Raw genomic sequence first — 22,443 nt, forward strand, 5'->3', positions numbered from 1 at the left:
GATGATGCACATGATCTATGTTGTTTAATTTCGTTGTTTTGACAATTCACGTTAAACGTGCAAGCCAGGTAGCCTATTTAAATTAATTAATAGGCTTAATTCAACAATAGGCTACACCTTTAAGCATCTTGTGTGCAAAATGAAGTACATTAAAATGAAGACATTGAATCCAACAGACTCACAGTGTATTTCTGCACAATGGGTTTTCTTTCCTCACATCTGCTTTGGCTTTGGAGATGGCATATTTGGCATTCATGAATTCTGTAAAAAAACAAAAGCAACAGGTGAGCACTAAGCACTGAGCTATAAGTCAGCATTTTTGTTAATGTTTACCATCCTTATCAGTCTCAAAAGTTCACAAAACCTTCAAGATGGAGTGCCAATTTTTTTTGTATTTTTCCAGCTTTTCATGTGTCTATGGGGTGACAGTACTTCATTAGACACCCTGGAGTCGTTTATATGTCCAATGATGTAATAACTTTGTATTTAGGGTTTCTTCCTGGAGGCTGAACACTTGACGGTCAAACGGGCCAATGAAATAAACACGGATAGTGTGACGTAAAAAGATTGCATGCACACACGCACCTCCCCCTCTATATATATTTTTAATATAGCCACCCCGCGTCTGAAACGGTTGAGAAATGACAGAGTTGATTTTGATTGATTGAAATATTTATTAACAGTTTGCAGAATTTACAGTACATTTCAAGCACAAACTCAATACAAAGACTGTTAACTGTGAGTGGACGACCCAATTAAGCATTACACTTGTTTACAACAGGGTCCACATTGTTTAATTCATCAAAACATTTAGAGACATACAAATAGACATTTCTATGTAGCTAAAGAACAAAACAGGAATTCATCATATAGGAAGCAAAAAGGGAAAAGATACATATACAGTGAGGGGAAATGGGGGGGGGGATTCAGATTTTACAGAGGCCAGTTTCGAATTGCAGCCATCCGTAGGTGCCCTTTGAGAGCGGTTTTGAAAGAGTCAAGGGATTCACATGTCTTAATGACTGTTGGTAGGGCGTTCCACATTTTGGTGGCATAGGAGCGAAAATAATTTAGTCCCTTGTTTGTGCCGAATCTGGGTTGTACATGGTTTGTTGCACTCCCTCTGGTGTTGTGGGTGTAGACTTCGTTTACATTAAGGAAGTATTTAGACAGGTACATGGGTATCTTGGTGGTGTATCGAATCTTGTGGACCAGACCCATTGCAAGATGCTGTACTCTGTCGTCGACCCTAAGCCATCCCAGCCTGTCAAAGTGGGCAGGGGTGAGGTGGGTTCGGGCAGTGAGGCCAAGTAAGAGCCTGACCAGTTTGTTTTGGGAGGTCTGGAGCCTTGTTTTAAGTTACCGTGTGGTGGTCCCTGGGGTCCCTGGGGGGGTCCATGGAGCATCCAGACCCCCAGGACCGCGGCCAGGAGGCTGGCCCGGTTCCGGCGAGCCGCCCCGCGTCTGAAACGGTTGAGAAATTACAGAGTTACCGTGTGGTGGTCCCCGGGGTCCCTGGGGGGTCCATGGAGCATCCAGACCCCCAGGACTGCGGCCAGGAGGCTGGCCCGATTCCGGCGAGCCGCCCCGCGCCTGAAACAGTCGAGAAATGACAGATCTACCGTGTGGGGGTCCCCGGGGGTCCCTGGAACATCCAGACCCCCAGGAATGTGCCCAGGGGGCCGGGCTGGGACCGGACCGTTTCCGGCAAGCCGCCCCACGTCCGAAACGGTTGAGAAATGTGAAAACCAACCAGAAGCTATTTTCGTGCTTGAACGGACAGACCCATGCACCCAGGGACAGGCCCATGCAGGGACACACATAGCTGTGTAATCACAACTCTGTTAACTGGGTTGCCTCAACCCGTAAAGCAATAACATACTTGATCAGTAAGTAAGATCTTTGAAGCAGTTTGCGCTGTTGCCCCTTTTAGTAGTGATTAACCGAGAGGAAATCGTCTACAAACGCAACCTTAATTTACTTTGTGTTTATATGATAATGTTTCTAATTTATAGATTACTAGTAGGCTACCACCCCCTGCTGGACGAAGTATAGGCCTACTACTGTACTAATATTGCTTTTCAGTTTTCAAACAATACGAAATAAGTATTAAACCTCGCGTCACCAGGCTTTCCACGAAATAAGAGATTATCAGACTTTTACACCCCACGTAGTATTCATGTGTAACGTGGACTTACAGGGGATAATGTAAATATAACGCAAAATGGCAATATATAATACGGTTCTGTCTGGCGCATGGGATTGGCCCCGGCGTACGTTAACCATGTTACATCAACATTGGCAACCTATCGATTTATGTGAGGTCACGGTGGTGCGTAGATTCAGCCTAGCCCAATATTTAGACTCTCGTAGAGTTTTTTTCGATTCTGAATCGGAAAAAAGTCTAAAATATTAACACGTTAGGTGTATTATTTATTGTTACCTGACCTCTAATGGTTATCTCTGAAAAGATTAACAAGCTAAATTCTGTGCCGACCACAGACTTCGATAGGTGACCACTGACCAGTGTCGGCATAACACATTCTGTCATAACCACATAATTCGATAGGTGACTAGTGTCGGCATAACACATTCTGTCATAACACGGCGGAGCAGTCAGACAACTGAGCTGCTGAAAGTCTCCAACGGTCCAACCCTCCACCACCAGCTCTATATATCACCATGGCGGGCAAGAGAGCACTGGTGATCTTATCAAAGGGTGCAGAGGAGATGGAAACGGTCATTCCTGTGGACGTCCTGCGCCGAGCTGGGGTCTGTAACGATACTTTAAGACCCGTTAGTTAGCCCGCATGGTGTTGTTGTGGGCTCTATATTAGCCACTAGCCTAGCCCCAATATGTTGCCTCAGTCCCTACGCCCATGCTACAGTCTGCTAATTCTGAGCGTAGGGACTGAGGGACATATTGGGGCTAGGCTAGCCACTAGCCATGATTAGATGGTTCACATCAGCGTCATGGTGGAACTATACGCTGTTTTGAGCACCTTGCTACATTCAACGTTATCGTCTACATAAAGGTTCTGCTTTCAAATATAAAGTTCTCACCCGGGCCACGGATGTTAAAATGTTTGCCCTGGAGGGTGTTTAAAGCACCCGGGCCGTGCATTCCGTGTTGTTCAATAAAATCCGACGATTCCGGCCATTTTCCTCAAAAAGTTATTATGTATCAAATTGCAATACACCACCCAAACCGATAGGGGCGCGTAGTTAAAAGCATAATGGTGAAAAACTGAGCAACTGGCCGACGGTACAATTACAATTTACAATTTAGGCATTTAGCAGACGCTCTTAATCCAGAGCGACTTACATTTAAGCAAGAACAAAAGCATGGGAATACATCACATAAAAGCATTTATCATGAAACATGCGTAAGCTAAGAAAGTAACAGTGGAATATCTATATAATGAAACTACACTATACATATAAACTATACATATTTACTACTATGCTATGCATATGTACTATGGCGTGCTATGACTATATATAATACAATTATAGTGCTGTCTACATAACATGCTATAAGTCTGTGTCAAATGCTATCTAATCTATCTAATGCTATCTAGTCGGATACAAGTGGTTTTTATTGAACAATAGGGAATGCACGGGTGATAATACTCGCTCGTGCAAAACTCTATCATCCGTGTCCCCCGGGGGGTGAGCACGTTAGAGTTGAAATCTGGACGTTTATGTAGACTTTAACGTTGTAAATGTAGCAATTAAGTGGCGCAAAACAGGGTGAACTAGAAAAAGTGCCCTTCCGGGCACAGGTCTCCACCAGGTTATCCACAGATCCGTGCAGTTAGAGGTAAAAACACTTTTCGGCCAGTTATAGCGCCACCTTGAGGCTGAGTTGAAATTGTTCATGTGGCATTTCGTCCTCGGCCTAGTGGGAATGTGGGTGCACAATTTCACGGAAATCACGCGATGTGTTCATGATTTGCAGCATTTTGTTTGAAACTGAGCACTCCTGTGAACTTTGGAAGCCAATCTTAACCAATCAGGATGGAGTCTGATAAATCTGAAAGACCCGTTTCGTTGAATGGCTCTAGAGAGACTGTGTACCAATTTGCGTGATGTTTGAACAAAATCTGTAGGTGTACTGTGCAAAAACTTGTTTTGCACAAAGCGGCCTCCTGGTGGCGCTATAACAGGCCGTTCTGGAAAGTTTGGGGCAGAGGTTCATGGTTGGCATCCAGGGAGTGTGTGTGCAAAATATGGCATGGAAAAACTTGTTTTGCACAAAGCGGCCTCCTGGTGGCGCTATAACAGGCCGTTCTGGAAAGTTTGGGGCAGAGGTTCATGGTTGGCATCCAGGGAGTGTGTGTGCAAAATATGGCATCGACCGGGTTAACGGTGGCCGAGATTAGCTGTTCACGGACACACGGACGGACGGACGGACGGACACACAAACGGACGGACGGAGTGCAAAGCCGAGATTAGCTGTTCACGGACACACGGACGGACGGACGGACACACAAACGGACGGACGGAGTGCAAAACATACTCTCCCCACATGCCTTCGGCCTGGTGGAGACAAATATTATGGCAGTCCTGTTTCAGGGCTAGGCTTTACAACTTGATATCTATTTGCGTAACGTCCGTGAGGCTCATGACAGCTTAATAAGCTCATTCATTCATTCGATAGTGAAAGTCATGCTGCCTATATAGCTATAGTCAGCAAGACCGTCCAAGACGTAAGCTACGTTAATATTAAGTTGCACTGTCTGGCAAGATAGCATAGCTAAATGTTTTTGTAGTGTTTGGCAAGCAGGAAAAGGTTGGTGCACTGCAAGGCCAGTCTCTAAATGTCAAAGTTTAAACTGTCACTCACTGTAGTCTGTATAGCTGTCTTAAGGTCCAGCTCCTCGCCTAGCCAGTGGTGGAAAAAGTACTGTTTAAATGTTTTACTTAAGTAATAGTATAAATACTGCAATGTAGATGTACTCAAGTAAAAGTACAAAAGTATCTGCATCAAAACATACTTAAAGTACTAAAAGTCAAAGTACTCATATTGCAGAAAGTAAACAATGTGTTCAAAATCATTTGATAATAGCCAATCTACAAGCTCACAATGTGTCGCATCGGAACGCATTGTGAGCTGCTTGTATATCTGCTATTTTCAAATGGCTGAAATGTATATATGGTTGAAGTGGTTACTTTACTTGGAAATACTCAAGTAAAGTACAAATACCTCAAAAGTGTACTTAAGTACAGTACTTAAGTAAATGTACTTTGTTACTTTCCACCCTAGCCCTGGTCCAGCGCGTTAGCGAGTCTAGACTCGCTAACGCGAGCTAATAAGCACTCGACCAGGGCTACTCCTCGCCATGTCTTAGCCCATAATGACTATACAGAAATGCTGATTGATATGCAATTTGGTTTCATTGTAATTCTAACACTTTTCAATATTATGACACCACATCTACAGATTGCTGTGACTGTAGCAGGACTGACGGGTACAGAGCCAGTTACGTGCAGCAGGAATGTTGTAATTTGCCCAGATGCCAGCCTGGAGGATGCCAGCAAACAGGTGAGCAATGATCAGCATCCCTGAGAGAGATTACAGGAGCCTTAAAGCCCTAGTAGTGACACATGGCTGTCGGGTTTTAATGAGCTGTTCATTGTGGCCACAGCAATGCAGCTTTATTTGCGTGTCCCCAGTAGTGCAGTATTGTTCAAATTTACCGTTGCCAAAAAGGAGAAGGGAAAAGGAAAACACTATCCCCGCTCACCCCAGTTACTCACCCCCTTTTTATTGTATATGGAACCCTAACCCTAACCCATGGCCTCAAATTGCACCTTCTTAATCTAATCTGTGTTGTATATGCAACATAACCTACTGTGAAGCTGTTCACAAAAACGTTTACCTAATTGCAACTACAGGGAAAACATGCACATGTACGTAACTATTTTTCTAGCACTCTTTATTCTATCCCTTTGTTTGCTGTGCTTGCTGTGTTTTTTATATTATATATTTACACAAGATGTCCAACCTTGAAGAACGGAAATAAAGCGTGCCATTGACAGCACTGACACTGTTTAAAAAAAAAATCACACCCGTGTGAAGTGAGGGGCGCTCTTATCATTATACATCGTCTCATGAACAACTGAATTCATGTGATTGATTGGCCGATTTGCTCGTCTACATGTGATTTAAATTTTCCCTTCATTGTCAATGGCATTTAATGTTTTTGTTGCCACAAATTTACGTCATATTTCGCGGACATTAGACGTAATTTCTCCTTTCGTCGTCAATGGCAAATATTGAGACGTGTGGGGACAGAATGTACGTCATATTTGAGGCACATATGACCTAATTTCTCCTTTCATTGAACTGAATTGAACTGAATTTATGTGATTTGGCATTAATTGTTTGTGTTGCCACTGGCGGACGTTTGACCTAATTTCTCCTTTCATTGTCAATGGCAAATATTGAGACGTGTGTGGACACACACACACACACACACACACACACACACACACACACACACACACACAGCGCTTGGCAGTTAAAATCCCAAACGATACCCACCACTGCTATTGAGCCCTACTGGCTGATGTTCTGTCACATTCAACCTCACCCTGCTTGCTATAACATGTTGTCATGTTGTGTCTCAGGGTCCCTATGATGTGGTGCTTCTCCCAGGGGGGATGCCAGGTGCGCAGAATTTGGCAGAGGTGAGCAATATACAATTCTTAAGTATTTTCATCTGCCAGGTTTCCTTTTGTAAACACTTCTTGCAAGAATTACACTAGAGATTTATTTTAAGTAGGATTAGAAGGGTGCGTCCAGGTGGCGCAGGTTTAAAGTTACTGCAGTGTTTATAGGCTTGAGAGCTGGTGTTGACCAAAATGGTAGAGTAAATACTAGGCATGCCACGGTTTACCGAATTTCGGTAATAACGCGACAGGAACAGCCACGGTGTTGATACCGTGAGATTTCCGAGCTTACGGTATTTGAATACAGCGTCGGTGGGCGGCGCATGCTGCGCATATGGAAAGCAACTCCACTCGCAGAATAAGGCAAAACATTTATTTTCACCACACAGCTGCAGTAGATTGAAATGTTGCTTCCTACCTTTGAATTAGAGTTGCTGAAAGACACCCAGATCCAATTGTATATTCCCTATTTCCATATATACTAACTAAGTGTGAACTGTCAACACGGAGGCCACAGTGACAGTTGTGAGCATGCGCAGATTGCACCACCTCTGCTCCAGCGTACAGGGTACAACAACAAAAAACGGCCATTAGGGGGAGCCATAGTACAGTGAAATACAGTGGGGAATAGCTATTGATTCATTGATTGAATACTTTATTGGCAGAAATGTAATCAGTATAGGGTACAGTCAAACACATGTCCAAAGGGATCACTGATAAAAGTCCTTGCTGTCTTGTTTCCATTCAGTCCTGGGTAATCAATTCATAATCATGACAAGTCACACATCATTATGATATATATATGTGTAGGCCTGCATGTTGGGGAACAAAGAAGGGCTTATAAGGAGGTGGAGGTAGTCACTAGACATAGGTGGGGGGGGGGCAATCTTTTTTTTTTTTTTTTACTTTAAAAAATATATATAAATACCGTGGAATACCGAGGTATAGGTTATCAATACCGGCACCGTACCGTACTGTAAAATATCATACCGTGGCCTAGTAAATACTATACAGTACATGCTGTATACAGTCATCATACCCTAGAGTCTTTCTAAACTCACCGCCTAAAATGCAAACATGATACAATCTAACAAAAGGGTGGCCAATATAGGCAAGATGTGGGTGCATAGCTCTGTCTGGTCCATAGCGTCCATGGTCCATAGTTTTCTGCACTATTATATGGGACTTTTGAGCCCTTGCACCCGACCATAGCCACATGAATGAATTAATATGTTATTTGGATGACCCTAAGGATCATAAAAAAAACCTTGGACGATTACTTTTGCAATTTCTTTTGGGTCACCCCTTTTTTAGCTTGGATTGACTGGCCTTTTTCCATTGGGGGGGGGGGGGGGGGCTTACAGAGTAAAAGCGGCCCCATCACCCCGAGCTGTTATTTTGAAAGAAATTCCGGCGCTGATTGTGTTAAGACAGTTTGAAATGTATGCCTAACTTGTTACTATTCACAACTGTATCCCAAGAGTCCTTTACTTTCAAAGCAGTTTAATAGAATACAATGTAAAACCAACCAGTTACACTGTAATGCATTATTTATAGCTGTATCAGTATTACAATTATGAGAATTCAATACACTGTCTGGCCAGGCATTTAGAAGAATTATGACACTTGATCGTATGATACACTGAAGTCACCACGTGCAGCACAGCACAGCATAACACACCACACCACTAACCACACCACACCACACCACACCACACCACACCACACCACACCACACCACACACTGTGTTTGGTGTCCATGATGCTGTCTCTCCTGATAGTCACTGTGTGTTTGGTGTCCATGATGCTGTCTCTCCTGATAGTCACTGTGTGTTTGGTGTCCACTCTGTCTCTCCTGATAGTCTCCTGTGGTGAAGGAGGTGCTGAGAGATCAAGATGGGAGAAAAGGCCTGATTGCTGCAATCTGTGCAGGTACTGCTCCGTCTGCTCGGACCGGTGAACGGAACTATGTGTGATTTGCATTACATCAGGGCTGGATCCAATTCACAATTTCTCTCCGTCCTGTTTTTGAGTGGTGCAACCACTCCTACAACCAGCTTGCAATGTCCTCGTACGTGTTTGTGTGTGTGTCTGTGTGTGTGTCTGTCTCGTACTTGTTTGTGTGTCCGTGTGAGCATGAGTATGTGACTTAAAAATAGCAGTAGGGGGCGCCAGAAACAGTGAGAGGGGTAGTGACTCTAATGAGAGAGAGTGAGAGAGGTAGTGACTCTAATGAGAGAGAGAGATAGAGAGAGAGAGAGGGGGGGGGGGGGGGGGGAATTGCACCACTCAGTTCACACGTGTGTGATTTTTTTATATAGTTTTCTGAAAAACCCCATGTTTCTGTTTCAGTGGTTTTCAAACTATTTCATGTCAAGGACCTCCAAAAATATATGTAATTGGCCACCGACCCCCATCTGAAAATATGTTGTTGTATGCGAGCAATTATTAACTTAAATACAAATAAATTGGAATAATTGCAGCAGTTATACTGTTTATTTGACAAATTGGTGGATTAATTATTGACACCCCAATTATTGAAAATAGCTGGGTGTCCTAAGGTGATGCGTGCCCTATGGGACCTGGGAGCTGTAACCAATGTTTTACCGTGGCAGCATTAATCATGGCAATACCATTTTTCATCTCAGAAAGGCTAACCTGTGTATGTTTATTTTGTCACGTTTTGGGCGGGAACCCCTTTTGGTGTTTCAAGCATTATGTTATACTTTAGCAATTGAAAAATAGCAGATCTACAAGCTAATAGCGCGGCACCTAGGTGCCGCGCTATTAGCTTGTAGGTCTGCTATTTTAGAAACATTGTGAACTTTGAATATAATCTTCCAGGGTGAACGTTTTTAACTCAAATCTTTGCTTCCCGGGGTGGTCCCTGGAACAACATATTTTCAGATGGGGGTCCGTGGCCATATACAGATAATCCTGGGGTTCCTTGACATGAAAAAGGTTGAGCACCACTGACACAGAAACATGGGCTTTTCAGAAATTAGAAGACATTTGTTGAATCTTTTCTCAGGTCTAAATACTGTAGGTTAACAATAATCACACCACCAGGAGACTATACAACATGGTGTACAATACATGCCTTTTTGTGACTGAAAAGACTGGGCTCGTTTGTGTTTGACACGTAGAGCACACAGGGGTTTGATTTGTAACCGTAAGCCCACAACCACCAGTCATATTTTTATTTGACAGCTTGTGGTTTAGGAAAGGACAATGGAAGGACATTATGAATCGGGTCATGGGACCCATGTGGCACAGTGGCGTCCTAGAAAATGACTGAAATCCTCACTGGATTGAAATGGTATAAAGAACCTTCCACCACTGGTAACACTCCCGCCAGTCCCTATTAACTTTTTAACCCTTTTAGACCCGACACAAGATTCTACAAAATGTCTTCTAAATCCTGACAGTTTTCTGAAAAACCCATGTTTCTGTGTCAGTGGTTCTCAAACATTTTATGTCAAGAACCCCCAACATTATATGTACTTGGCCGCCGACCCCCATCTGAAAATATGTATTTCCAGGGACCCCCCCCCTGGAAGCAAATATTTGAGTTAAAAACGTTTGCTCTGAAATAATATATATTCAAAGATTTGCGCCACATTTTCACGCTTAAATAAAAAAAAGCAGACCTACAAGTTCATAGCGCGGCACTTGGTGCCACACTATGAGCTTGTAGATGTGGCGCAAATCTTTGAATAATATATTCTTTCACAGTGAACGTTTCTAACTCAAATATTTGCTTCTGGTGGGGGTCCCTGGAACAACATATTCCGCAGCCAAATACATAGAATTCTCCGGCTCCTTGACATGAAAACCTTTGAGAACCACTGATATGAAAAATAAGGTTTTGAAGAAAGCCTTTTTTTGTTAGAATCAGCCTCAGGTCTAAATTAGTCGCTCTTCGACTTTTCAAAAATAGCAGACCTACAAGCTTGACCTACGAGCTTGTAGATCTGCTATTTTTCCATAGCTAAAGCACCACATGATTAATGGATTAAGGTTTCCTTTTTTCAACAAAATAGCTTGACTGATGATAAATAATTAATGATAAATTACTCGTAGCAATAATTGTGTCTGGTTCTAGTGTGTAGGGGACCTTGCATTATACTAGGATCAGTAGCAGTCCTGACAGGCACAGCAATAGACTAACCTCAACATGTACCCCGGTCATAGACACATTATGAGTCATCAGAGAACAGCAGGGTGCACACAATACTTGCCTCCATCACCTCCCTTGCTGTGTGGGTTTCAGTCTCTTTTCCAGGCTAGTTCTGTCTGGAGATTGGCACTGGCAGTAACAAATGTACGTACAGTAACAACTAAAGTCTCTTTAATGTTTATGTTGTACTATTGCTTCAAAACAATCTAACATAAAGGGATCATTAAAGCTGGGCTGTTGCCTGAGTCCAATGCATTTCTGCCTATACTTCCGGTCCAGGACTTGTCCCAGTTGGTTGTCCCCATTCTCAATAGAAGTCTATGTAGGCCATTGGACTGAAGCCCCATGACGTGAACACAGTTTGTGTACTATGTCTAAGGCTCTGGCTTGAACTAGCAAGACTGCTACTCTTGCCAGAGAGAGGCGTAATCTTTAGACTGCACGGGAAGGCAGCCAAGCAGCACAATTAATACACAATGAATAACCTATTTATTAACAGTCTTTGCTTGAGCTCACTGCAGTGGAGCAAACAATATCCTTTTTTCTTGAGTATGGGTCGAGGTCTTAACACTGTATACAGTACATTATTCTTAGGCTAAATAACCTCCAAGGGACAGTTGTTGAAACTTAGTCTGAGCTACAAACACTACGATACGTGTATTAATAATATAGCACCTTTTAATGACATGGAATGCACCTCAAAGTGCTTTACAGAGCAATGGAGAAAGAAAGAGAAAAGAAAAGCAAGGCATAAAACATTACAAATAATAGCGGTAATGCAATACAGTGAGGAAATGAGTAACAAAAAACATTAAAAGACCAATTAAAAGCAAGAAGTGTAGAAGTAGGTCTTGAGCTGTGCTTAAAAAATGTCTAGAGAGGTTGCCTGTCGAAGGTACAGTGGGAGTTTGTTCCACGCCGTCGGCCCGTAGAAGCAAAAAGCTGCTTCACCGTAATTTTTGTAATTTGTTTTTAGGCAAAGCGAGCAGGCCAGCAGTGGAAACACGGTGGGTTTCTATTAGCACATACTAGTGATGCACCGAATATTCGTCCGCAGAAAATATTCGGCGGAAAATGGCTAAAAATGCATTTTCGGCCTATTCGGCTTCGGCCCGAATAGGCAGAAAATATATCACCGAATAGTGTATGCAATTAATGCATTCAAAAGAGCTGAATAAATGTTTTATGGACCCATAATAGTGATTATTATTTAAGTTTAAGTTTTGCCATAACCATTTATTTTGCCATAACATCAGGTAGCTTTAAGGTACGGCCATGACAGCAATGGTAGGAAAAAAAAATATATAATATTAATCATATTCGGAAATTCGGTATTCGTTTTTCGGCCAACTGTTTCCTATATTCGGTATTCGGTTTCGGCCAAGAAATTCACTTTCGGTGCATCCCTAGCACATACGGCTACATTGTGTTGTAGTCGAGCATGACCTTTTAGAGTTGGTCTGGCATCAAATAACCAACAGGTTAATGGTGGCGGGACTCGTGGAGACTGTATAATGACACAAAATATATATATATTTTTTTTTGCTACAGCAGCTCCAACAAAATAAACTGTATCATCAGTATAGGAAGGAACATAACAAATTAGGCTTGCTTGCGTCGAGATTGAAGAACATTACAGTCGAGTAGCTATGACTTGTTTTGTCCATAATATGGTTTCACACTTTCTTTCTATTTTAAGCTTTCTGATGTGGTCATCAAAAGAACCCCCTTCTACACGATACGCAAATGTGTGAGTGTGTGTGTTGCTTCACGTATTGCCATCGTGGTTCCATCGAAGGGCTGTTTTCTCCCATTTAGAACTTTGTGAAAATGAGAAGGTCACAATTATATTCTTCTATAAAGAAAAGCCAAGCGATTAAAACATTAAATTCCCATTCCTTTTCCCCCCACAGGTCCCACTGCTCTCCTGGCACATGGCATTGGCTTCGGCAGCACAGTAACCACCCACCCTGCCATGAAGGAAAAGATGATGGCTGGAGGTATAAACGGAAAACCCCTTTAGAAACCTTGAAGGTCCTTAACCCTTGGCCTACAATTAACGGAAAAAACAGAATTAATCTAAAAATCTAAACCTCCCGTTAACAGAAAAAACGGAATGACAATCAATATCAGTTATCGGGGGGTCAAAAGATCAAAAATGTATATTTTTTCGCTAATATTAATATTTTTGGATGTAATTTACCAAAAAACGGCCGAAATCCGCGTGATCGTGCGCTGTCGTGCACGCGCGCCGTCTCTATGTGCGTCGCTGTAAAAAATGTGATATTTTGCGATCTTTTGGGGTTGATTTGAGGTTCATTTGACTTAGTTATGAAAAATATAGCATTAGCTTAGCAATCCGGACCAGCCAAGCTATTGACTAGGGTCAAAATACTACAGGATGTTGTTCATCGTTGAACCGGAAGTGACTTAGGAAGATTCGTCTATTTTGGCCAAAATCAGCGTAATGGTGCTTTCCCGCCATCTGGTGGCGATTTGAGAGAATACACTTTCAATGAAAAAATTATGAAAAAACATCTTTTCAAGCCACCAGATCTTTCTTGTATGTTAAAACGATGAATTAAAAATATGCCAATTTGTTACCCAAACAAAGAAATTGGGACTGGCAGTCCAAGGGTTAACACACCCGGGGAGCCTGACAAATAATTTATTATTTTTATATATATTTCACATCAAACATATTATTTTCACTATGCTTCATTCATACAGCTTCTTGATTTGCCGTTAAAAATCTACTGGGGTTCGAAAACATAATGATGTTGCTTTATCGCCCCGTACTATTTGTGTTCTGTGTGGATGTATACTCACAAAGAGTAGAGTTGACGTTCAGGCAAATTAAAAGCTCAAAATAAATGCTGTATTTGCTGTAAGGCAAAACATGAGCTGTAACCTTAAAGGACAACTTTAGTTTTTTTCAACCAAGGTTCATGTTTTAGGTTGTTATTAGAGACAGTAAAAGGTGAGTGTATATATATTTTTCATTTGCTGCTTTCTTTTGTTTTATGGATTTTAGCTGGTTTTTTTACAGGGGGGCGGGGGCATATGAGCACGAGGCTAAATATGTATTTCTTTTCAAAATGTTATAGCAATTTCTTTTTAATTCTTTAAATATAGTCGTCCTAGACCCCAAGAAATTACATCTGTCCACAAAAGATCACAGGATCTAGTGAATATGTCAAACTGGCATATTGAGCCTATGACACACAGTGTGGCTTCCCCCCAGTCTCTTCACATTCAGTATATCTCGTGATCTTTTGTGGACAGATGTGATTTCTTGGGGTCTAGTAGGACTATAGTAAAGAATAAAAAAATAAATCGCTATAAAGCTAAAATCCCTAAAATGAAAGAAAGCAGCAAATGGAAAAAAAGAACAATCATCTTTTACTTTCTCTAATAACAACCTAAAACATGAACCTTGGTTGAAAAAAAAACTAAAGTTGTCCTTTAACCTACTGCTGTATGTTTCTAGAGATTTCAGACACAGGCCTATTGCAGTTGTTCATAAGGTTCAGCAGATGGCGCTCTAAAAAACGTTTCTTGTGCCTGCTCTGCAGCACCATCTATGCAGTAGAGTAGACTAAAGCACACCCCTCAGAAATGATAGTGGGTGTAGGAATTTCTGACAGAACATAAGTGGGTCAATTTAAGCAATTCTTGCATGCAAGTACATAAAGTAACATTTCTTCAGTTTACTTTTGGCTCTGGTAATGTTGCTAATGTATCGATTGGCGATTGATTGATTGATTTATTAACAGTTTGCAGAATTACAGTACATTTCAAGTACAACTCAATACAAAAACTGTTGAGTGCGACCGTGAGTGGACGACAATATAAAGCATCGCACTTGTTTGCAATAGGGCCCACCATTTTCAATTCATCAAAACATTTAGAGACGTACGGATATACACATCAACGCATCAACGCATGTTACAAGTATGAGGCTCAGACCAGGAATTGCAAGTATAATTATTTTTACCGACCGGCATCTCCTCTCCTCTCTCTCTCTCTCTCTCTAGACCACTATACATATTCTGAGGCTCGAGTACAGAAGGACGGCCATTTCATCACCAGCCGTGGACCTGGAACCAGTTTTGAATTTGCTCTAGCCATCGTCGAGGAGCTCATGGGGGCAGAGGTCGCGGCTCAAGTCAAAGCACCTCTGGTCCTGAAAGACTGAGTGATGACTGAAGGTGGTTCGCTTCGGCCATGGAGTTGGAAGTAGCACTTAGTAGTCTATATCAGTGGTTCCCAAAGTAAGGTCCGGGGACGCCCAGGGGTCCTTGAGGGAGTTCCAGGGGGGTACCCAGCTAAATGCTAGTTTGTAACCAAATGGACCCATAAGGGTCCATTCGTACACTCTCAGAGTTACATCAACATTGATTTCACAATATAAATTGGGGGTCCCAGAGATATAAATGCCATTAAATGCGTGGTCTGTAGACTAATGCATGTCAAACTGGGGGGGTCCTTGAAATTAAACGGGTTGAGAATCACTGCTAGAGCCATAAAAAACTTCTCTTATGGGGGTCCCTGGCATATCTTTTCAAATGGGGGGGGGGGGGGGGGGGGGGGTCCACAGGCTCCACAGGCTCATCGGTGTCAATTTGGGGGTCCTTGACATGAAAGAGTTTGGGAACCACTGCATATTATAACTGAAGCCTAGCCCCAGCACTGTCGGATGGGGCAATGCCAACTTAGCCACTGTCATGAGCGCTAAATGGAATTTAAATAATTGTCACCTGTAAAGATGGGGATTTATTTTTTGTAATGATGGGTTAACTTATGCTCTTTGTTCTCCTTCACTTTGTGAGGAAGAAATGCCTTTGCACTTTTATTTCATAAATGACACTCCACACAATAATGTGACTGAGCTTTTTCAAAATAAGTTGGAACGGTTATTGTCACACAATTCAAATTACAATCCATCATTATTACTCTACCTGCTACACAACATGTAACCATTAAAGAATGGCCTTGAACCTGCTGTAACATTATCAAACCTTCAATTAGGCTATACCTACATCCAAATGTTAATTACATTGCTGTTTTGTTAATAGTACCTACTGTATAATGTCATTAAAACCGAATGCTCTGGCTACCTTTGTGTTTTAATACCATAACGTCATTTTGATATTTGATGGGCCTGCAATACTACCTAGGAACTGTTTTATGGTTAACCGATTTTGCGCGGGAACCCCTTTTGGTGTTTTAAGCATTATGTTATACTTTAGCTATTGAAAGATAGCAGATCTACAAGCTCATAGCGCGGCACCGAGTGCCACACTATGAGCTTGTAGGTCTGCTATTTTTGAAAAATGAAAATGTGGTGCAAATCTTTGAATATATATATTCTTTCAAAACGTTTTTAACTCAAATCTTTGCTTCTGGGGGAGTCCCTGGAACAACATATTTTCAGTATGGGGTCGGCGGCCAAATAGATATATATTTGAGGGTACTTCACATGAAAATGTTTGAAATCCACTGATATAGAAACATGGGTTTTTCAGAAAACTCTCATGATTTAGAAGACACTTGTAGAATCGTCCTCGGATCTAAATGGGTTAATGAGGAGGAAACGTAATGATCATCATGATTCATGATGGACTCAACAAGCCTGACTTCCTGACGTCTTCACTATAGATACAGCGCGGGAAACACAGAACGCAAATAGATTGGCAGTTCGCTCTGACCAATTACAACGTGTGGGTGGCTGCAGTCAACGGCGGCAGCCAATGGGGGGCCACCCCGCAGCTAACAGGGCGGGGCTCCGCAGTAGCGCGTGGTCTCCATGTCTAAACAGCAGCAGTAGCAGCCCAGGAGAGAGAGAGAGAGAGAGAAGGCAAAAGAAAGCTTCACTTCAAAGGAGAGGACAGATTTAGGGTAAGTGACTGAGTGTGTGTGTGTATTACAGCATACATGTCAACACGGTCTGTGTGCTTGTCTGTGCGTTGTTGTAAGTTCATAGACACACTACATGGAGACATGCTCGAGGCGAGAGTTATAAAACAGGCAAGTCTGCTAGGTTTAGTTTCCTTCTTAATGAAGGCGCCATATGTATCTTTTTATAGAATTTTTATGACACTACCATACATGTGTCTGTCGGCTAATAACGCTGTAGGACTGAGCAGTGTTTTTCACAGCCAACCGTGGCTTTGTTTGGCTGCATATATGGTGTAAATAAGCTGCCATGGTGGTGTGTGTGTGTGTGTGTGTGTGTGTGTGTGTGTGTGTGTGTATGTATGTATATATATATAGGATGGGCAGAATGTGGCACCCATCTCCCCCATGTCATGATACTATTGCTCAGCCTCTGCTCTGGATACAAATACAATGTATCATCATACCTCCTCATCATTCAAAGTGTGGATACAACGTACCTCTGTCTGTCTGCCTGCTCTGTCTGGATACAATGTACCTCATCTAGAGCTACTCCTCATCATTCAAAGCTGCATGCCACGGATCGTTTGCGGCAAAAAGAACAGAAATACAAGCCCGATATAACGAATGCGACATGTTGTTGGGCTTTTAGTTCTGTTGTTCCTTTAGGCAAGCGACGCCGTTCTAGGCTGCTAATAGGCTACACTTACAGAGCAGGCTTTTTTGATTTATTGAAATATGTATTAACAGTTTGTAGAATTACAGTACATTTCAAGCACAAACTCAATACAAAGACTGACTTGCCCCCTAAAGAGCAATGATGCTGCAGCAGTGCTGTATAGCAACCACCCACATGACGTCTCAATAAACATGGTAATGCAGAGTGTTGCGGCGCTTTATAACGATAGGCGTCGTCATATTATAGAATGATGACGGCTTATCGTTATAAAGCGGTTGGCTCATGGTTGTCACTTTGTCATGATGTGTTTTTAGACTATTCTTGTAGGCTACTTAATTATTCCCGGAACATGAGGGACTGATGGTGATGGCCAGTGTTGGGATCAGCTTTCTCAGTAGAATCAATTGCAGAAAATGACTGTACAGCTAATCTAGCTGTATATGTTTCACTTTGTTGTAGCCGCTGGAAACGGCTTTTTCTTCTGCTGGGTAAATAAAGTGTTTAGTCATTTCTTACCTCACAGAGCAGTGAGTAGAGGAAGGGGTTTCTCAAACAAGAAGAGGCTAGTATATCGTTTACAACTAGTGTGGACCACCTGAATAATCAGAAGCTCTATAGCTCTGCCACAGTTTTGCGAGTCACATGTCAATGTATGTTTGGTACCTATTCATGTACGAGTATGTTTGGTGCACTGCACAACAATTTAGAGGCTAGTTGCAATGTGCAATGTTATTTAAAAAAAAACTTAATTATGATGTTTGTCCTACCTCATCATCATACTATAATTCTAACAATGTCTGTCTGTCTGTCAGAAACACCGCCTTATCTCCTCATTGCCTGCACCAATCGCTCCCACTTTTCACACAGGCATTGACCATATGAATATGGAGGTCTTTCGATTTGACACATTAATTATTAATAATGAATTTATTAGTGAATTAAAAACGCACCGGGCGCAGTACCCCCTACGGCCACAAGGGGGGGCAAATATCTCACAACGGGTAAGGGCTAGTAATATTAATTTATAGACTTTAATAAATAAATCATAGTTTCTCCCAGAATCCTATTGTACATTCTTATTAATGCCCCAGTGTTTTTGAGTGGTGCAGCCACTCCAAGGAACAGCAATGTCCATCCCTATATGTCCCTCCATCCCTAGCCGGCACCCTGGGCGCGTTCCTGTGAGTCTGGAAGTTCTGGGGACCCCCCGGGGACCCCGGCACTGCCACATAAAAAAAGTAGCCTTGCCGAGCCATGAGGCCCATCTCCTGTTTCTGTAGCGTGAGGCAGCTTGATGTACAAGTACACCCCCTGGACATGACGCTAGTATGTTGCAGGGACAATCCAACCCTTGATGCTGAGTGTCAAGCAGGGACACTTTGGTATGACTCGGCCAGGGATTGAAGTTGAACCCCGACCTCCCAGTCTCAGGACGGACACTCTAACCACAAGGCCACTGAGCTGGCACTGCCACATAACACGTTAGAATTATTATGCTTGAGTACACTTAACAGTTAAGAGCTTCATGCTTCCCTATTTCTCTCTCTGTGTGTGTGTGTGTGTGTGGGGGGGGGGGGGTGAAGTCACAATAACTGAGTCATTGGTTTGGCTAATTATTGATGCAATTAAATTACACTGGTGCACTTTGCATCTCCTGATTAGATAGACTAGGGGGCTCCATTTCCGTCACCGCTAAACCCCTTATCCCTAAACTTCTTTGCCTTTTTTTTTTTTTACTATTTTGCAAAACATTTTTGAATAGTTAAAATGGCCAGTCTGCAAGCTCACAACGTGAGTCAATGTAGAGGCTAGCTGAACTGTTGAAATGTTTTTCAAAACAGTAAAAAAAAAGGCAAAGAAGTTTAGGGATAAGGGGTTTAGCGGTGACGAAAATGGATCCCTAGATGTTTGGGCCCTCACATCTAGAGTTCGGGCCGCTGTGCTGCAGTGTTTGGGACCCACATCTAGAGTTCAGGCCGCTGTGTCTTTGGCTGAGCGGTGAACATGGAACCTTTTTTTTTTAGGACAATGGGGAACATAGAACCTTTTTTAGTTGAGTGGGGAACATAGAACCCTGGGAACATAGAACCTTTTTTGGGTAAGGGGGGAACATATAACCTTTTTTGGGTAAGCGGGGAACATAGAACCTTTTTTGCGGGGGTAAGTGGGGAACATAGAACCTCTGGAACATAGGTATACACTCCCTGTTTGGTCTCTCACATCTAGAGTTCGGGCCGCTGTGCTGCAGTGTTCAGGACCTCACATCTAGAGTTCGGGTGCTGCGCGGACCTCACATCTGGAGTTCGAACTCACATCTAGAGTTTGGGCCGCTGCGCGGATCTCACATCTACAGTTCGGGCCGAGAGTTCGGGCACCTAACATCTACAGTTCGGGCCGCTGCGCGGAGCTCACACACTGGCGACAGGCGACTGGCGCTCAGCAAGCAAGTTGGGCAAATATGGAGATCTGTATCTGTGGACAACACACTGCATATTTTGTCATAGGCTATTTTATTTTTGGATATAAGAGAAGGTGTAATAGTAGTGAGTAACATGAAATTACTGTACAAAAACTTATTGAGTATGCACATGAACACTGAGGTAGGTAGGCACAGTATACCTAACCTGGCTATAACGCAATACAAACACAACAGGTCTTACAAATCATTAGTCCAAGTTAGTCGCAATGTCTTCTTTTGAAGATATCTGATAACTATTTTCCCCATCAAAGCAAATGCAGTTAAAGTAAAATAAGCAGATTTTAACAGATGATGGTCGTTGTAGGGAGTCATGTTGGGTTATTGCCTGCGTCTTGTTGCTGGTGGTGTCCGGCATGGGTCCTTATTAGTGTAGTCAACACTACTTGGAAGTGTATATATTATACCGCGGCTACCGCTATTCTAGTGAACAGAGTTAACGTAGCTGTGTCTTACTATGGCTGTGGTGTGGATGCTGTCAACAAAGTGGTGACGATTTTGACGTCACAGGCTCAGCAAGCAGGGTGGTGGTGTTATGCAAGAATGTGGTTTTCGTGAACATGGGTATTGTACTGTAAATATGACATCTATGTGGCCCCGCCCACATTACATTATATCAGACAGTATTTATCGCTAGACTGGCTGCACTGCTCCTGTGATTGTATAACCAAATTAGTATTTACATCAGTGTTGTTTTTAACACATCTTAATTACGTCACCATCAACAGCCAATTATTTGTAAATCATTAGCAAATCTTTGAATATATTCTTTCAGAGCCAACGTATTTAACTCTCATCTTTGCTTCTGAGGGGTTCATGGAACAACATATTTTCAGATGGGGGTCGGCGGCCAATTACATAATAATTTTGGGGGTCTTTGACATGAAAATGTTTGAGAATGACTGACTGAAACATAGGGTTTTTGAGAAAAACTTCAGATTTAGAAGGCGTTTGTAGAATCGTTCCCAGGTCAAAATGGCTTAATACCTGTCGCTGTCACTTGCTCTGTGTCTACTAATCCTCAAGGCGGGCAGGCCTAATGGCCTTCTCTGAGCCGTTCCCAGAGGACCAGAGTCATGATTCAACATGAGGCACTCATGTCTCAATCTCTAGACTATCCTTGATTTGCAAGCTGGTCGTGTTTCAGTGGCTTTATATTTAGTTTCATAAAGTATCACAGGGTCTTTATTTAAAGACCCCCCATGAAAGCGGGAATTGGAGCTACTGTATATTCATGTCAAGTGAACTAATAAAATGACGGGTGGGGGCTGTGCAAGTGGAAAGGTTGAGCTAGCCAAAACGTCCACTGAATGTAACAGTGTTGGGGCAGTATTCCATGGCTCAGCCCGGCCCTATACCACCCCATTGAGTATTACAACATTCTGGGTGGGAACCCCTTTTGGTGTTTTAAGCATTATGTTATGCTGTTAGAAAATAGCAGATCTACAAGCTCATATAGCGCTGCACCGGTATGGTACCTGGAACAACATATTTTGAGAGGCCGGCGGACAAATTCATATAATTCTAGGGGCCCTTGACATGAAATAGTTTGAGAACCACTGACATAGAAACATAGGGTTTTTCAGAAAACTGTCAGGATTTAGAAGATATTTGTAGAATCATCCTCAGGTCTAAATGAGTTAACTCGACATTCAAGTCCTGACTTTAGTATTGTAGGTATTTATAGTCGACATTCATCATTGATGTCATTTCTGACTGGTGCTACGTCTTGTTTTCTGATTTAAGATTATGATTTCATAGTATTTTAATATTTGTCTTCAAATACATGCTTCATGCTTCTAAAGGCCTGGTTGTCCATTGTCCATAGCCTACTACTTTCAGAATAGTATAGTATATGTTTGTGTTTTTCTCAACTTCTCAGCTGGTGTTGAGAATGGCAATCACTTGAGCACCTGGCAGGAACACGGAGGCATCACCCTACCCTTACACAGCTGTCTGGCAATTAGAGGGTAAAAATAACCATACACTTATAATGTTAAAGGGACAGTTAGAAGATGTAGAACACTTCCTGGGGGTTTATGTGGTTTTATATATTTTAGATTTGAGCAGTGAGCCCAGTGTCTCACTTCCTTCCTGTACTACAATTCCCATAATGCTTTGGTGCACTGCTCCTCCTTGTGGATAGGGGGAGGGCTGTCTTACTGAGACAACCTGTAGTCCAGGAAGTAAGTGAGCCCAGTGTCAATGATAACTAAGGTACCTTTGGTGATCGGCTGGGTATATGTATGTATTTATGTCGGGGTACGAATGGTGGTCTCCTTTTGGCTGTTGATGGTGACATAACTAAGGTACGTTTCAAGGTTGGTATAAGGTCAATACCGTTATTGACTCGTTCTAAAGGATTTAGAACAGCAGTTGTAATAGACATTAGTTAGTAGCAGTAGTTGCGCGCTCTGCTTGCGCACAAGTAGGCCATACATGGCCTACTTGTGCGCAAGGCGCAAGTTGGCACCTCGACAGAGTGAATTTCTAGTTAATACTGTTTCGGGTCGGCGGCAAGTCGGGTGGGGT

General features: G+C 42.5%; 2 protein-coding genes across 3 annotated transcripts in view; both read left to right on the forward strand.

The window, feature by feature from the left end:
* Positions 1-2,594: 2,594 nt before the first annotated feature.
* park7 (parkinson protein 7) lies at positions 2,595-15,977 on the forward strand. The gene is made up of 6 exons (XM_083771448.1): positions 2,595-2,772; positions 5,447-5,548; positions 6,637-6,696; positions 8,541-8,610; positions 12,772-12,858; positions 14,896-15,977. The coding sequence occupies exons 1-6, from the start codon at positions 2,683-2,685 to the stop codon at positions 15,054-15,056; spliced, it is 570 nt and encodes a 189-aa protein (XP_083627574.1). The 5' UTR covers positions 2,595-2,682; the 3' UTR covers positions 15,057-15,977.
* Positions 15,978-16,677: 700 nt separating this feature from the next.
* Positions 16,678-22,443, forward strand: part of kcnab2a (potassium voltage-gated channel subfamily A regulatory beta subunit 2a) — a 178,362-nt gene continuing 172,596 nt past the window's right edge. For both annotated transcript variants that reach the window (XM_083771443.1, XM_083771444.1), the window contains exon 1: positions 16,678-16,759. The gene's annotated coding sequence lies outside the window, so the exon portion shown is untranslated. The remainder of the gene's footprint in view (positions 16,760-22,443) is intronic.

The sequence above is a fragment of the Protomyctophum parallelum genome (genome assembly GCF_964188405.1).
Source record: "Protomyctophum parallelum genome assembly, chromosome: 8".
Lineage (NCBI taxonomy): Eukaryota > Metazoa > Chordata > Actinopteri > Myctophiformes > Myctophidae > Protomyctophum > Protomyctophum parallelum.